General features: G+C 48.2%; 1 protein-coding gene across 1 annotated transcript in view; it reads left to right on the top strand.

Moving 5' to 3' along the window:
- TLL2 (tolloid like 2) overlaps positions 1–17,503 on the top strand; it is a 190,888-nt gene that overhangs the window by 101,705 nt on the left and 71,680 nt on the right. Inside the window, exon 3 of the mRNA XM_032778202.2 lies at positions 12,440–12,517. Within this exon, the coding sequence (XP_032634093.1) occupies positions 12,440–12,517 (78 nt within the window). The remainder of the gene's footprint in view (positions 1–12,439; positions 12,518–17,503) is intronic.

The following is a 17,503-nucleotide window of genomic DNA, read 5'->3' as shown; positions in this document are numbered from 1 at the left end:
GAGTAACATGCCAAGGCAGTGTTTCCTGCAGAGTGAGTCCCAACCCAGCAGTGGGTTATGGCAAGGGTCTAGATGGGTCATCTGTCACTTTCCCTCATGTTGCTCCCTGCCCCGCCCCACCCCTCCAGTGCCCTGGGATGGGCTCTCCCCCACACTCTCACTTCCTCTGGGGTAGACCTGCAGGCAGTGGTATGGGGAGTGGGTTCCAGGTCGCAGCAGCGTGCAGGAAGCAGCCGGAACCAGCAAGCAGACAGTCGGCAACTGAGCACAGGGACTTGGAGGAGTCAAGCAGGAAGTCTGGGGGCCAGGGGAGGGGAAAAAAGGGGAGAAGGATGGAAGCCCCCCACTTTAAATGGCAGTCTGCAGCCCTATATGACAGCTCCTAGCTGGCAATAGTAGATAGATATCCAGTATATGTGCAAGGGTGAGTCCCCAAAAAAAGACAAAATGCACTTGGTGGGTCACCTTAGTAAAATGTTTGGAAACCAGTGTGCTAAGGGACAGTCCAGAATATGAGGGAGACAGGCTGACGCTGAGAGCGCTTCACTTCATGTCCAACAAAATAACATGCCAGGTGCTTCTCAGGACTTGTTAGCAGTGGCTAAGTGGGGGCTTCCCATCTGAATCAGATGCTGTGAGACTGGAGGGGTCCAGGAGGAGAGCCACAGACTTTTTGGATTTATGAATTACAATGAAGTCTGTCCTCAGTGATTTCCGGCAATCAGGAAGCCCCAGGGGGATGCTTTAGAAGTACCTGGGGGATGGGAGGGGCCTTTGTTGGTCATAATCCACAGAGAAACTTTCACTGATGATGCTACTAAATTAATCTATAGCTCTGTTAATATTCCCTTTGATTTTCCATGTCCCATATGCTTAGCTGAGGAACTGATTTTTAGAACACTGGTGGTAACTAGCTTAGTCCTTTAATTCCAAATGTGATTCATATCTCTGCATTTGGTGCATGTTGCCAAACAACTTTCGTGTCCAAGGCTGAGGCATGATTCAGTAACAGGCCTAAACACTTCTGTGGTTACCTCTGCATGGCAGAACTGTCCTGTGTTTTAACTATGTCTGGGACAACGGTGTTTCAGACAGGTCTGGGGGGGACAGGGACCCATGGACCCCCACTTTTAAAGGGAAGGAGTGGTGTAGGGGCAGAGCCTCACGGGGGGAAGGGGCATAAGGTTGCCAGGTGTCTGGTTTTCTACTGGAATGCCTGCTCGAAATGGGACCCTGGAGGCTCTGCTCAGCACCACTGACCGGGCCGTTAAAAGTCAGGTCGACAGCGCAGTGGGGCTAAGGCAGGCTCCCTGCCTGCCCTGGCTCTGCGCAGTTCCCTGGAAGTGTCTGACATGGCTGTCCCTAGGTGCAGGGGCAATCAGGGAAGGGACACGTGCTGCCCCCACCCCCAGCACTGGTTCTGCAGCTCTCATTGGCCAGGAACAGCAGCCAATGGGAGCTGCGGGGGTGGTGCCTGTGGGGGGGGGGGGGGGGACGGCCCGCAGGCAAGCACGGGGGGGGGGCAGCATGCAGAGCACCCTGGCCCCTCTGCCTGGGGGCTGCAGGGATGTGGTGCCAGCAGGTTCCAGGAGCAGCACGGAACCAGGGCAGACAGGGAGCCTGCCTTATCCCTGCTGCAACACTGACTGGGCAACACCTGAGGTAAGCGCCGCCCGGCTGGAGCCTGCACCCCAAACCTTCTGCCCCAGGTCGGAACCCCCTCCTGCACCCTAACTCCCTCCCAGACCCTGCACCCCCACCTTTACCCCAACCCCTTGCCCCAGGTTGAAACCCTCCTCCCTCACCCAAACTCCCACCTAGAACCCCTACCCCAGCCCTGAGCCCCCTCTTGCACCCCAAATGCTTCATCCCTGGCCCCATCCCAGAGCCTACACTCTGTCAGAGCCTGCGCCCCCTCCTGCATCTCAACCCCCTCCCCCAGCCCTGAGCCTGCTCCTGCATTCCAAACATCTTGGCCCCAGCCTGGAGCCCCCCTCCTGATCCCGAGCCCCCGAGCCCCACCCCAAAGCCCGCACTCTCAGCTGGAGCCCTCACCCCCTCCCACACCCCAGCCTCTTCCCCTGGTCCAGTGAAAGTGAGTGAGGGTGGGGAAAAGAGAGGGGGCTGGAGTGAGTAGGGTGGAGTCTCAGAGAAGGGGCGGGGCCTCAGAGAAGAGGCAGAGCAGAGGGCGGGACAAGAGTGTTCAGTTTTATGCAATTAATAAGTTGGCACCCCTAAAGGGGCGGCATAGGGGCGGCGCCTCAGGGGGAAGCAGTGATGCGAGGGTGGGGCCTCAGAGGGAAGGTTCGGGTGCTTATGGTCCCCCCACATTTAGGGTACTCTTGCTGCTCCTAGTCAAGTCCTCCCAAGAAAGCAGACAGAACCTTAGACGGTGAGTGCTGTCACTCTTTGAAATGCTGAATGGGGGAGATGGGTAGCCATGGCAACTCAGCTAAAAGTGCCTCAGGTGAAATTGGACACGTCTCTGGGAAGTGAAGTGTCTCCTTTCGTGTGTGATGCTGGAGATTGATCGATCTAGGAGGTCCCTGTCCTCTAGAACTCTCTGGCATGTTACCTAATACTATGAACCAGAAGTCTTGTTGTATTGACTGTGCAGCTGGGAAGGGAGCAATGCTATATGAGTATCACATCTCCTTGATCAATAGAAAGAACAGTCATTGGACGACTTGGCTCCAGTTATATGCACTTAGGCAGCATTTGGATCAATAAAGGGCATTAAGCTTCATATCTGCTGTAGACAGGATCTACCCAGAATGCCAGCGGTCATGTTGGATGCTGTGAACAGCAAATCCACTCAGAAATGGCTGTGTCGGTACACAGTCACAGTCACATCTTTTGGGCTGATTTCTCAGCCTAGGAGAGGAGCCAGGGAACACACATTTATCTCGTGAATGCCATGACTGTCCTTTTGGAGCAATTTTTGAAGGACCATCAGTGTTCATGTGAGGAAGGAGAAGATGGCGGGTTCTGAGAGGCTACTGCAAAAGGGGTGGGAGTGTCCCCTTGTCCTTCTACTTCTCCCTCGGGTCCCATATCAGTCACTCATTGCCCTTCTTTGGCTGAGGAGGACTTGACGGGAATTGGCTTAGAGACCATCAGCACAGCTCCTAACCTTGTTATAGTAGACTGTGCAGGTGCGCCTTTCCAGGCTTCCCACCACTGCAGGAGCAATGTCACCATCATGATTTCTGGCTTTGCTCTAACCAATTGTTTACAACTCTTCCCCCCCCCCCAATTTTTTTAAACTTCCTTTTTCCTTTCCTTTAAAAACAAATAAACAAAAAACAAAACATAGTGATGGGAAGTATTTGCAGGTTCCCCAAGGATCAGTTCTCTGTCCAGTTTTTTTCAACATCTACGCTCAACCACTAGGAGAACCATTGAGATTTTTTTGGCCCAAACACCAACCACAGCTGGCACTCAGATATCCTTCACAACACACAAGAATGCCAGAGCCATCTCGCTAACCCAGTGACTGGCTGAGATCAAAGCTACAGAATGGACTAGAAAGATCTGCTTAAAGCTGTCTAGCAGAGGACAACACTGAGGGATTGCAGCTGTAGTGCCTTCTGCACGTGTTGAAGATGCACACCACAGCTAATAGAGCCAGGCTGCAATCTAGGAGTTCTCCTGGACTCCTCACCAAAGTTAAGCTCTCACTGCTGGCTAGCAGGCTGCATCCCATCCTTGTGGATGCTGACCTGGTCTTGATAACACATGCCTTTGTTACATCTCAGTTGGACTACAGCAATGCAATCTATCTAGGTGTGAGAAATCAGCCATGAAACACATACAGCCAATACATAACACACAGGTTACTGCAAGCATAAATCTTTCCTCCACATGCTATGCTGGCTTCCCATAGAACATTGCGCCAGATTCAAGATCTCCATCCTCCTCTTCAGCTTTTTTAATTATACTGGGCTGAAATATGTAAGTCATCACTTCATACTCTGGAAATATAATTGCCATCAGAAATTCTGCTCCTCTGGCACAATGAGATAGTTCATCACGAAGGTAAAGCTCATTTTTACTTTCTCAGTGGGCTGGCAAGAGAGACTGTGGAACTTTCTGCCACAGGAACCAAAAATCACCTTGAACCATTACACTTTCTGTTCCAAATGAAAGGTGCATTTCTTAGACCTCACCTTCACTAACAAAACCCTTAATTTACCTCTCTCTCCTCTCCCCCCCCCCATCGTGTTTTATCTTCCCCTGGTGAGAAGAACAGAGAAGGGGCATCACATTGCTTAATGAACCTCTGGAAGATGTTTAGATACCAAGTTGGTAGGTAAGGCCTAACACCCCCAAAAATCTAGGATGTGGTCTTCCAAAGTTGGCATGTGTCAATAAAACCATCCATCTGTTTAGGCAGGAATGTGTGTGTTCCATGGCTGTGGTGGCAAGATTAATAATGTTTGAAAATATCTGGTGTATCACCGCAACCATATTTAGCCTTTGTGTAATCATCCCCCTTTTCACTGGCGACAATGAGAGAAAATACGCAAAGAGCTTGTAGGTTTCATTAGGCTTAGTAGTTTTTTCAAACATCTTTTTTGCACACGAAACCAAGGCTTGCACAGATCTCTGGGAAAGAATGCAATTGCAGCTCTGAAAGGAAGCCTGTTCCAGTGATGGCTGAAACACGGCAGAGGTCAGCAGCCTGGGATGGAGGTGGAGCCGGCTGTAATGCTTGGTGCCATCATTTGCAATTCAATCCCACGCGGCCCCCTTCTAGGGGAACAATTCACTAAATGCAGAGTTGTTCTTTTTTTCTAATTCACCATATAATTCACCTCCCAAATTCAATTAAGAAACAATCTGTTCATGACTCTGGAAGCAAGCTGCTTTTTATTTATAAATACAAAATTATTTTCCACTCCAGCAAAGATCCCCAGGCCATAAGAGCTCTGCGTTAACATCCTTTAAATATGACTGATGCTCTATAATGAATAGTATAATTAGGGGTATGGAGTAGCTTCCGTATAAGGAGAGATTAATAAGACTGGGACTTTTCAGCTTGGAATAGAGATGACTGGGGGAGGGGGTATGATAGAAGTCTATAAAATCATGACTGGTGTGGAGAAAGTAAATAAGTGTTATTTAATCCTTCTGATAACACAAGAACTAGGGACCATCCAATGAAATTAATAGGCAGCAGATTTAAAACAAACAAAAGGAAGTATTTCTTCACACAACGCACAGTCAACCTGTGGAACTCTTTGCCAGAGGATGTTGTGAAGGCCAAGACTATAACAGGGTTCAAAAAATGACGAGATAAATTCATGGAGGATAGGTCCATCAATGGCTATTAGCCAGAATGGGCAGGGATGGTGTCCCGAACCTCTGTTTGCCAGAAGCTGGGAATGCACGATGGGATGGATCACTTGATGATTATCTGTTCTGTTCATTCCCTCTGAGGCACGTGGTATTGGCCACTGTTGGAAGACAGGACACTGGGCTAGACGGACCTTTGGTCTGACTCAGTATGGCCATTCTTATGTTGATGGAAAGAAATCCTAAGGATATGTCAAATTCAGCTAGTCAGAAGAGCTGTGCTGAGACGATTTTAGTGGATGTAATAAGTAGCAAGATGAAATGGAACAAAGGGAAATTTTCATATTGGCCATCGTAGCTGTAAGTGAGCGATTAGATCCCAAGCAGCCCATCTTGTCAATCCAGGTTTACACTAGCTCACACATGTAGTGACTTTTGTCCAACTGAATGGTAAGTGTCCCAAACGATGGAGCTTCCACCATTTCCCTTAGGAGACAATTCCACTCCATAATGCATTTCCCTGCAAGGAAACTTTACCTAATGTTCAGTGCCCGCCCCCGCTTTCATCCCACTGCTTCTAGTCAGACCTCTTTGTCCTATCCTGGTGAATTCAGATATTGCAGCACTGGGGAGAGGGAAAGATGGGGCCCAGGGATGGTCACACTAAGAGACATGTACCGCCCATGTCAAATCATGTTGAGTTTGGGGAAGAAATTCCAGCCCCAGCATCCAGAGAAATTCTCAAGCTGGTGGGAGCAGACAGAGGAGTAGTCTCAGCAAGGACTACAGCAGGGGCTGGTGGGCACTGGTTATGTCAGGTGGCTTGCTTAGGGGTCAGTTATTTTATTGATGTCATATGTAACTCAGCTCAGATAACCTGGCACAATCTGCTGATTAAACACAGAGAAATCAGCACAAAAGGAGAGATTCATACATTACCCAAAGCTGCATGTGTGTTCTCCAGATATTGAGAATCTTCACTTCCGAGAAGTGACGTCAAGTTGTCTTTCTTTTATACCTCATTTGTGCACAACAAATAGAAAATTCCCCAGATTTCACCTTGTGAATGCATACGTTTCATCCCTTTTCTTTATTTAGTTCCATGCCTGTTCTTCAGGGTACAAAGATCATCTGCACCCATTATTTCTGGCATCTTATCTAATTAAAAACACTGGTACCAGTTATCTCAACGATAACCAGCCATGCCTAGCGCACTGTTTATATTTATACTTCTAACAGATTCTGCATATTCAAACAGCAGAGGGTATGTTCAGTCCACCTGCTAATAAGTTTTAACAGTAAAGCTTTACATCCATGCAAGGCATGCTGGGAGTATGGTTCATAGTTATACAATTTAGCATAAATCCAAAGCCATCTAAAAATGTGTAACTAACAAGCTGATTGCTCCAACCTTTCCTTCTCACTTCACCTGCCCTCTGTGCTCCCTCCCTCTTTTCCCTGCCCTAGTCTTTCAGCATCCCACCACTGCCCCATGCAGTGTGCCCCATCCCTCTCTTTGTCTGTCTAATCCCCTCCTATCAAATATAATAAAATTTAGCTCTCCTGCAAAAAAAAAAAAAAAAATGGTGCCACATATGGCATTTGCAAACCATTGCTGTGCTTCAATGTTACATCCTGTTCCCCTCTCTTTGTTGTGTTTATTTAGATTGTGAGTTGATTGGGTAAGGGGTTGTGTCTTATTATGTTTGCACAGGGAGCCCTAGGAGCTACCGTAATACAAATAATAGCTTTGGCGGTGTATGAAAAATTGTGTTAGAAATTACAAGCTATTACTTTAAATGGTAAGGGGTTACCTAGGCCTGCTGGCAGGCTAGGGGCTCTGTAGGGAAGCATGTGATCTGAGTCTCGCTGAGTCAACTGCAGAAAGGCAACCTAAAGTAAGGTGGAGTAGTTGTGCCTGTGTTTTAGGGAGCAGCCTGCTTTGTGTCGTTCTGATTTTGGGTTATTAGTGTGGTAGGGCTCTGAATTCTAAGAAATAAAGTTGTGTTACACTGCAATCTTGCAGCAAGAGTATTTTATATTCGTATCTAACTTTTCTGTTTGTATGACATGAATGTAAGATTCCTCGCCTCTCTTGGTCTTTACACTCTTCAGATGTTTGCAGATCAAACCCTTCCCTGCTCATCTCTCAGTCAAGCTGTACCAATCTGCTTTAATTTTCCTTAATAAGTAAATCTATCTAGCACTCTGATCGTTTGTTTCTCTCCTCTGAACTCCCATGTGTTTGTCAATAACCTTCTGGTAATGAGGTGCCCAGAACTGGACACAATGCCAAAGCCACCTATGGGGAGCTCAGTATCTGTCTGGAGCCCAAAAATCACACAGGTCTCTTTTTTTGCTGTCATACCACATTGCATTCCCAAATTGAACCAGTTTGTGGTTTACTGCCCATGTTTCCAAGCGCTGTGTCTTTTCCTCTGTGCTTTCTGGTGCTCAGAGCTCATGCTCTGCTGCTGGGAAATGGGGATAAACCTGCATAAGAGATGGCTGCACTAGTGTGATGTATGTTCTTTGGGTCCACTGCTTCTTGTTCTGTCATCTGCCGCCACTGAGAACAGCCTAACTCTATCCTCTTTGGAACCCCCCTTCAGGTAGTCGAAGGCTGCTCTCAAGTTCCCCCTTTCTCTTCTCTTCTGCAGACTAACAAGCCCAGTTCCCTCAGCCTTTCCTCGTAAGTCATGTGCCCCAGCCCCCAATCATTTTTGTTGCCCTCTGCTAGACTCTCTCCAATTTATCCATATCCTTTCTGTAGTGGGGGGGGGCCCAAAACGACGCAATACTCCAAGTGTGGCTTCACCAGTGCGGAATAGAGCGGAATAATCACTTCTCTCAATCTGCTGGCAGTGCTCCTACTAACGCAACCCAATATGCCGTTAGCCTGCTTGGCAACAAGGGCACACTGTTGACTCATATCCAGCTTCTCGTCCACTGTAATCCCTAGGTCCTTTGCTGCTGAACTGCCATTTAGCCAGTTGGTCCCCAGCCTGTAGCAGTGCATGGGATTCTTCCGTCCTAAGTGCAGGACTCTGCACTTGTCCTTGTTGAACCTCATCAGATTTCTTCTGGTCCAATCCTCCAATTTATCTAGGTCACTCTGGACCCTATCCCTATCCCTACTCCCAACTATCTATCACTCCCCCTAGCTTAGTGTCATCCACGAACTTGCTGAGGGTGCAATCCATCCCATCATCCAGATCAGTGGTCCCCAACCTTTTTGTGGCCAGTAGCACATTCATGTTTTCAGAAGAGTGTGGCGGGTGCCAACAATTTTTCAAGGCTTATTTTGTATTTGTACATTAAATAATACCAAAAAATCATATTTACGATTACATAATATATGAAGCCATAAGATAAAAAGGGTAATTTTACATGTAAAAGGTATTAATTAAATTATCCGGCAATTACTTTCACCTTACCATGTGAATTTGCTCTTTTTTATCTACCTGTAAGAAAAATTAAGGAGTTTTTACAAAATAAATATATAAACAGTTTACATCTTACTTATTTTAAAAAAGTAAAACATTGTTGAACTGCTGATCCAAATATATTTATTATTCTTACTTTAACATAGAATGAAGCCTGCAGCCCTGGAGTTCTCTGTCCCCAACAGATGCGAGGCCATGGTTTCTCTCCCCTGCTGGGCACTAGGCGGACGCACATAAATGCCCCAGTGGGCGCCATGGCGGGGACCACTGATCCAGATCATTAATGAAGATGTTAAATAAAACCAGCCCCAGGACCAACCCTAGGGCACTCCGCTTGATACCAGCTGTCAGCTAGACATTGAGCTGTTGATCACTACTGGCTGAGCCTAACGATCTAGCTGGCTTTCTATCTACCTTATAGTCCTTTCATCCAATCCATACTTCTTTAACTTGCTAGCAAGAATACTGTGGGAGACCATATAAATGCTTTGCTAAAGTCAAGGTTTATCATGTCCACCACTTTCCCCATATCCACAGAACCAGTTATCTCATCATAGAAGGCAATCTGGTTGGTCAGGCATGACTTGCCCTTGGTGAATCCATGCTGACTGTTCCTGATCATTTTCTTCTCCTCCAAGTGCTTCAAAAGGACCTGCTCCATGATTCCTTAAGGACCTGCTCTATGATTTTTCCAGGTATTGAGGGATTGTAGTTCCTCGGATTCTCCTCCTTCCCTTTTTTTAAAGATAGGCACTATATTTGCCTTTTTCTAATTGTCTGGGTCCTCCCTCAATCGCCGCGAATTTTCAAAGATAGTGGCCACTGGCTCTGAAGTCGCATCAGCCAACTCCCTCAGCACCCTCAGATGCACTGAATCCGGCCCCATGGACTTGTACATGTCCAGCTTTTCTAAATAGTCCTTAACTTATTCTTTCACCACTGAGGGCTGCTCACCTCCTCCCCATACTGTTCTGCCTAGTGAAGCAGTCTGGGAACTGACCTCGTATATGAAGACCGAGGCAAAAAAAGCATTGAGTACTTCAGCTTTTTCCACATCATCTGTCACTAGGTTGCCCCCTGCCATTCAGTAAGGGTCCTAGACTTCCTGACCACCTTCTTGTTGCTAACATACATGTAGAAACCATTCTTGTTACTCTTCACATCCCATGCTAGCTGCAACTCCAATTCTGATTTGGCCTTCCTGATTACTCCTCTGCGTGCTCAAGCAATATTTTTATACTCCTCCCTAGTCATCTGTCCACGTTTCCACTTCTTGTAAGCTTCTTTTTGTGTTTAAGCTCACTGAAGATTTCTCTGTTAAGCCAAGCTGGTTGCCTGCCATATTTGCTATTCTTTCTGCACATCAGGGTGGTTAGTTCCTGCACCCTCAATAAAGTTTCTTTAAAATGCAGCCAGCTTTCCTGGAGTCCTTCTCTCCTCATATTAGCTTCCCAGGTGATCCTGCCCATCAGTTCCCTGCGGGAGTCAGTTTGTGTTTCTGAAGTCCAGGGTTCGTGTTCTGCTGTTCTTCTCTTGGATTTCCTTTTGGAGCCTTCTTCCACCCCTCCCATGAGCATTCTCTCTCTGTTCCCATGTGCTCTCCAAACTGCTGGTACTACCCAGTACTCACGCTTATACCAAGGGACAGATAGGACACTGGGAATATCCCTCAGTCTTTAGCTGTCACAGGAGCGTTCACTGCCCTATGGTACAGCCAGAGGGAGGATGGATGGATTTGGCATCTTTGATCTGTAGGTTGGAACCTCTGTAACACTGGGAGGCCAAGGTTTGTGCTATATAAATGGAGCCAGCATTATTATTATTATATATCTGTATTCCTGTATCCTCAGTCATGGCTCAGGACCTGTTGTGCTAGGCACTGTACAGACACAAAACAAAAGACAGCCTCTGCCCCTAAAGATCTGACAATCTAAGTAGCACTGTGCCCTCCATGACAAAAAGGACTATTTTCAAATGTGGAGGGTCTTACTAGAATGTCCTGGTCCCACATTTGGAAACTCGGATCAACACTTAGGCCAGCATTTCTCAAGAGTACATAATGATTTGGGGGTACTCAACTTGAGACAACCTACCCTCTGACACCCACCCTCTGAAAAACCAGGCCCCTTTAATGGGTCTCATGTTGGGCACCAAAGATCATTAAGCACTCAACGTTTTTGGGTCTGTTTTAAGAAGCTAAAAAAGATCAAAATGCATTGAGCGAATTCCTCTGCTTTTAACCCATTTTGACATTTCAGGCATTTGCCTTATTTAGCTCTGGTTTTGTTGGTTTTGCTGATGTTCAATTATCTACCATGCTTTGCCTGTAATAAGCCCAGAAGTGGCCTCTTAAAGGGAGGTGGACTAATAGCTTTGGTCTCCCGGTCAGATGGGGAAGAAAGGCGAGTTACAAAGTGCACTGTGACTAGAAAAGTTCAGTATGAAATAGGTCACAATTTGGGGGCTATACAGGGACAGTTCTGAAAATTGCTTATATAAAAATGACAGCTCTTTACAACAGAGCACCTGCCTGTGCGTATTCAGAACAATACTTTGGTGACACGTTTTTTACTGCATTTTACCTTTTAGCCCTGTTGAACTAGCACAGGCAGGAGAAAGCAGGAGCTGGATTCTGTTCTTTCTCATGCATTATCAGCCGAATTGTTTACCAAGTTCTAATCCAGTTACACCTAGCGTCACTGTGAACCCAGTCTGAAGGCACTGGGATTGCACAGGTGTCACTGTGGACACAATCTGAAACCTTAATTACTGGCACTATCGCATGAGTGGGGAAGATCTCAGCTTGGCTCTTGGAGCACCAGCTGAGTTTGCAGGGCTGTCTTTAACTTGTAAACTGAGCAGTTTCATTCTGGAGTCCTTTGAGACAGAAGCATGCAGTCCCACGATGCAAGTATTTTGTGTCACTTTCTAGCATAGAAGGGCACTTCAGACATTCCCCTGCAGCCTTCTGAGGCCAGTAGCACCAATGCTGATCTAGTGCGGGAAAGCCAGGCAGTGATGCTGGGCTAATGGAAAAAAACAGTGAAACTGACCAGTGTAGTTTGTGTCTGAATTAAGGGACAACCTCTCCTCTGGTTGTGAGACCTTGTGGAATTTGCAAGTATTGGAAGTAGACAGGGAATTTGGCTCTGACTGAACTGCAAGAAATAAAGTGGGATTGTGCACTTTATATTCAGTATTGTAATAACACCTAGAAGGATTGTTGTTTTCAAGTGGGGGCAGATCCATCTTAGGTAGAAATCAATTCATTGAAGGACCAGGGATGATGAGCGGCTTTTTTCTTTATCTTGCCAGTGCCTTTTGTTGTTGTGTTTAATAGCCACCATAATGAATGTCTGGCTCTGAAATAGTGCTTTCCATTCACGCATCCCATTACAAAGATGGTAAGTCTTACATTACAAAGTGGGCTGCAGAGAGGTGATGTCACTGGCCCATGATCACAGAGCAGGCTAATGGCAAAGCGTGGAGCAGAACCCAGCTCTCATGAGCCCCAGTCCTGTGCGCTACCCACCGGGTCCCACACCTGGAAAGAGAGCGATCACTTTTCATTCCCATAGCTGGTCCCCTTCCAGGGATTGCACTGAGAATTCGATGAGCATTGTCGTCCTTTTGGTGCATCTGCTCTCCCTGCTTGCTCACAATGGGCTCTCTCTCTCTCTCTCCTCTCTTTACAGGTGGCCTAGGGGAGCAGTCTGCTGGGCCCAGCCAGAACACCACGGCAACCAGTCGTAGTAGCAAAAAAGTTAAAAAGGGTAATGTGGTGCCCCGCCCAGACCTTTGGGTATCTTTTATTTCCTTTTTTATCCGCTGTAAAGGAATGTTTTGTCCTGTGTACGTGTGCTTGCACTGACCAGACCAGCTGTATCCCTGACACACCTTCTCGGACCTGGGTGTAGGTTCATCAGGGTGGGTTTGATCCAGTATAGGATGCACTGGCTGCATGGGTGCTTGTGAGACTCTTTGCCCCTCTCCAAAAGCTAAGCTAACTGGGGACTTGCACCTTGTTGTGAAGCAGGGATATGACCATCTCGCTTGCAGGAGCTGTGTCAGTGACTGGTTCTCTCCTTAGGTCAGAGTTCAAACACTAATGAGAGTAAAAAGAGGGAGCTACCACTGCCTAGACTGTACGTGATTTGTGGATAAATACAGGACATCAGTCTCTGGGGCTGGTGTAATTCCTAAGGTGCTACATGCTTTGCATTTACAAATCATTCTTCCCACTTTACAGGTGGAGAAACTGAGGGAGAGGGCTTGAGCAACATCTGGGGCAACATACAAAGTCCACGTATTAGAATTTAGGAGCACCTAGTTTCTAATCCAGTGCTTGGTCCCCTGGACGTAGTGTTAGAATAGCTCCTGCTGACCTACCCAGTGTTTGCCATCTGGCCTCGGGATTAAATTCACTAACTCAAGGAAGAGCAGTTCATGGATATTGTGTAGGGCCTTGTTATCCAGAAGGCTGTGTAGTGTTACTGGTCTTTCCACCCACTTCCCATTTGAGACGCACCAGTGCAGATACTCATGTTTAAAACTGAGCTCAACCTTTCTGACAAACTGTGCATATCTAGACATGTGAGGCTAGAACATACAGTGTGTGTACACAAGCAGCAGGGACCATGTAATAGCTCCTCTTATCCCAAAGCACTTCATGAGCTACAGTCAGCGTACGAGGAATCTCTTCACCCCGCCTCTGAAATGCTGCCACTTGTGGGGTGGCTATGGCAGCTAACAGCTCACAGCAGCACTTACTCACTCATTTCAAGACAGAAAGTAAAGAAGGAAGCTATACTCAGTTGAGATTGCAGGAGGAACTTTAGGGAGATGGACTCCTATAACTGTCCAGAGTAGAATTTGCAGTGTTGTGGTAGCCATGTTGGTCCCCGGATATTAGAAAGACAAGGTGGGTGAGAAACTGTCTTTTATTGGACCAGTTTCTGTTGGTGAGAGAGACAAGCTTTCAAAGCCACATAGAGCTTTTCCTTTCTGGGGCCAACAACTCTCTGAATAAGAACAGCCTCTGCTATTAGGAAAAAGATAAGGCCTCTCTCAATTTTAAACTCTGTCTTCATTCTTTGTGGCATGTGGGAGGTCTAGGTTGGATATTAGGAAACAGTATTTCACTAGGAGGGTGGTGAAGCACTGGAATGGGTTACCTAGGGAGGTGGTGGAATCTCCTTCCTTAGAGGTTTTTAAGGCCCCGCTTGACAAAGCCCTGGCTGGGATGATTTAGTTAGTGTTGGTCCCGCTTTGAGCAGTGGGTTGGACTAGATGACCTCCTGAGGTCTCTTCCAGCCCTAATATTCTATGATTCTATGTACTGGGCTCAGAAAGAGCTTCCCTTCACACTGATGGCTAGATATGAGGACCATTGCTTAAAGCCACAAACTGTGTAGCCCTTGCTGGTCACACAATGCTGCCTCACTTGCTACCGCTTCCACAAGCAGCCCCAGCTCTCTGCTGGATGAGTTGGGACATTGTTGAGACAGTTGTTGAGAAGGAAGGGCAGCCTTCTCTAAGGCCTTGCCACAAATAGAAGGGAACGGGGCAGAATCTCGGAACTACCAGCAGGGAAAAGACCAGGAACTGTCAATGGGGTCTGAGCCTGGGGCTGCCCCAGCAAGGTGCATTGGGATCTCTAGGGAGGGGAAAGCACCTACAGTTGCTCTCCCTGTGGTCTCCCAGCTGACACAGGAGCACAGCTACAAAATCTGTCCCGTGGAACTCCTCATGTGCCACAAACTGCAGGCTTGGGCTGGAGAGTGAGGCAAAAGGCAACTGGCTTAGCTTGAATGGAGGTAATTGTCCATGTGCGTGTTCACTAAGCCTTATGGTAGGCCAAGGATGCTGCGAGATGGTGGCTGGGAGAAGGTGTCCATGGGCCCTCTCTCCCTTTTCCACACCATGCAGCCATCTGAATGCTGCATGCTGCTGCCCGTGGACTTCACCCAGAGAGTGTCACTGCACCCTGTTAAAGGTCCTACCTTGATGGCAGCTGGTGCAGAGAGGATGGGCCATGACCCAGCCCTTGTCCTGCTTCTCTATGGGGCTCCTAGGCCCACTGTCTGCTGCAAGTCCCCCAGTCCTTGCATGGTGAGATGTGCCTGGTTGTGAAGGCGCAAGTGCTAGTCTCCTTCCATCTCCCTCACCCTCTTTGCACCTGCAGAGGGCTCCCCCAGTCTAGCCCATAATGCTGTAGGGCAAAAGTATATGTGTTGGGGGTGGGTGAAAAGGCAAGAGGAGAAGGTGGCTTCTCCTTAATTTGAAGCACCAGGCATTGACCCCTGTAGTAACCAGGGTGTCTGACTAGCTGGCCCAGACGCTGGTTCTGGGATGGGCCATTCCTATGCTTCTGAAATGCCTGATGCTCCTGCTCCCCTCTGCAGCCACTTGAGACCCCTTCAGACAAATGCAACCAAACAAAAGGCAAATTCCAGGCATAGTATCCTCGCTCAACCTGCAGCTTCAGGGAAGGCATTTGACAAGCAAACATGGGCCCTGCAGGAGGTGGGCAGGGAGTTAAAGTTCATCCTTCCATCCCTCTGCTCTGCCTTAATTTCCTTCTCATTGTGCAGCACTGCTCAGCCTTGACAGCACTGATTTGCTGCTTCACGTCTCCGCCAGAAGGGTGAATGGGAGAGGGGCTCAGTCTGCAGCCCCTGCTAATCACGGTGGGCCGTGGGGACCCCTCTTGCATGGAGAGTAGGGCTCAGCAGGATCTGAGTATTTTTATAATGAGGCTTTTTAAAAAACCCAAACCCTGCATGTGTAACTGATTCAGGAAGTGAGGCTGGTAACTGGCTCCACAACAGCAGTGATGCTGACAACAGTGCAAAGGCACCTCTGCCTGGAGGTTCAGCAAAACTCAGCAAGCCGTGAGCCCAGATCGCATCCCCCGGTGCGCGAGCAGAAGGGTACGGGTCTGATGCCTGTGGATTGGAAAGGGGGCATTGCCAAAGCATTGTTCCGCTCTTTTCCTGACCCTCCACCTTTCCGCAGCAGGGGTCTGGCTCCTTTTGGGATGGGGCGGGACTAGGGGAGCACAAAGGGCCACCAACCACTTTGTTTTGTAACAAATCTATGAAGTTGAAGTGTCCCATGATGCCTCGTTGGAGTGTAAGGTGCTACAGGAAGAACCCTAAAGGCCAATTTCTCCCACTATCCCCTGGACAGGTAGGGCACTGGCAACAGCAGGGCAAGCTTCTTTTACTGCCTCAGCTGTGGTCTGACAGGGGGCTGTCTGCAGGGGCTCACTCACCATTGGTGGGGCCTCTTTTGGGCACCACTAGGATCTTCTCTCCACCGGTCTGATGCTCCTTCCATCGGTTCCTTGCCCTGTGGTCTGTCTTTCTCTGGGACCTAGGGTGCTCCTTCTTCATGACTCACCCCTCCAGCCAGTTCACCATAGTCCTCCCTTTCCAGGGTGTCTGAGTCCCACTGGATTAACAACCCACTTGCCGGCCCAGTCAGCCTTCTGGGCCAAGGCCAGATCCAGTGCCACTTCCCCAGCAGCTGGTAGAAGAACCCAGGCTGGCCCACTACTCCGGGTTCCAGTCCAGGGACCCTATACCTGGCAACTAGCTCCCAGGCCCTGGGGCTACTACCTAGTTGCCTTCCTATTTCCCTCTTTATCTTCTAGACCTCTTCTGAGTTCACGGGCCCGAACATCCTTTTCTCAGGGAGTAACTGCAGACTACTACTTCTCTGTAGCCCCGAACTCACCTCCCTTCCCTCCGGGAGTGACTGCAAACTACTTCCCCTGCCATCGCCTTCTCTTCTTAGCCTGTTGGCTATATACAAGCTCAGCCTGCCCCTGCTGAGCTGGGCTTCACCATCAATTGGTATTTCAGTCTCTGGCTCTCCCCCAGGTTGTTAATTGTCCTAGCAACCTACTCTGCCTCAGTGGGATGGACAGCCCCTCCCAGGGTGAAAATGGAGTTGTCAATGGGCCATTCATTCAGCCCTCAGCCTCAGCGCTGATGCTGCCAGCCAGGGCAGCGGTTAGATTGAGTCATGTCACTGGCTTGTCTTTGTGATGGGACTGCTTGTCCCCTGGGTACTGGACTGAGGATCTATCCAGGCTGCAGCTGGGGTATGTGACAGCAGAAGGTGTGGACTTACGTGCACGAGCCTTTATGTAGCCAACTCAGGTTCCAATAGCAGGGCAGCACAGGCTTCAGCATGGATTGTACAAGCCCCACTGGAACTCTGGGTAATGACTGGGCAGCTAGCCCCCAGTGAAGTCCATGCTGCTGCAGCTTCGCTGCTTTCAGTACCTGAGCTAGCTATATTAAAGCTAGCTCAGGTGTGTCTACACCTGCTGCAATTCCATCCTTTCATAGCAACGTAGACCTACCGTGAGACTCATCAGCTGGAAATTCCTGTGGGCTGTACAGCCTGTGTGTAAGTGATCTTTAAAACAAGGCAGAGGATTAAAACAGACAGCAGGGAAGCTGTCTGTGGTGCAGTAAATGCCACATTTCTAGTGCTCTCAGAGCGTCATTAATGAAAGAGGATCTGCAGGGACTGTCCTTGGAAAGAGTCTAGTGGAGGGCAACAAAAATGATTAGGGGGCTGGAGCACAGGACTTATGAGGAGAGGCTGAGAGCACTGAGATTGTTTAGTCTGCAGAAGAGAAGAATGAGGGGGGATTTGATAGCTGTTTTCAATTACCTGAAAGGGGGTTCCAAAGAGGGTGGATCTAGACTGTTCTCAGTGGTAGCAGATGACAGAACAAAGAT

Source organism: Chelonoidis abingdonii, chromosome 16 (genome assembly GCF_003597395.2).
Source record: "Chelonoidis abingdonii isolate Lonesome George chromosome 16, CheloAbing_2.0, whole genome shotgun sequence".
Lineage (NCBI taxonomy): Eukaryota > Metazoa > Chordata > Testudines > Testudinidae > Chelonoidis > Chelonoidis abingdonii.
The sequence above is the reverse complement of the archived record's forward strand: the minus strand, read 5'-3'. Positions and strand labels throughout refer to the sequence as shown.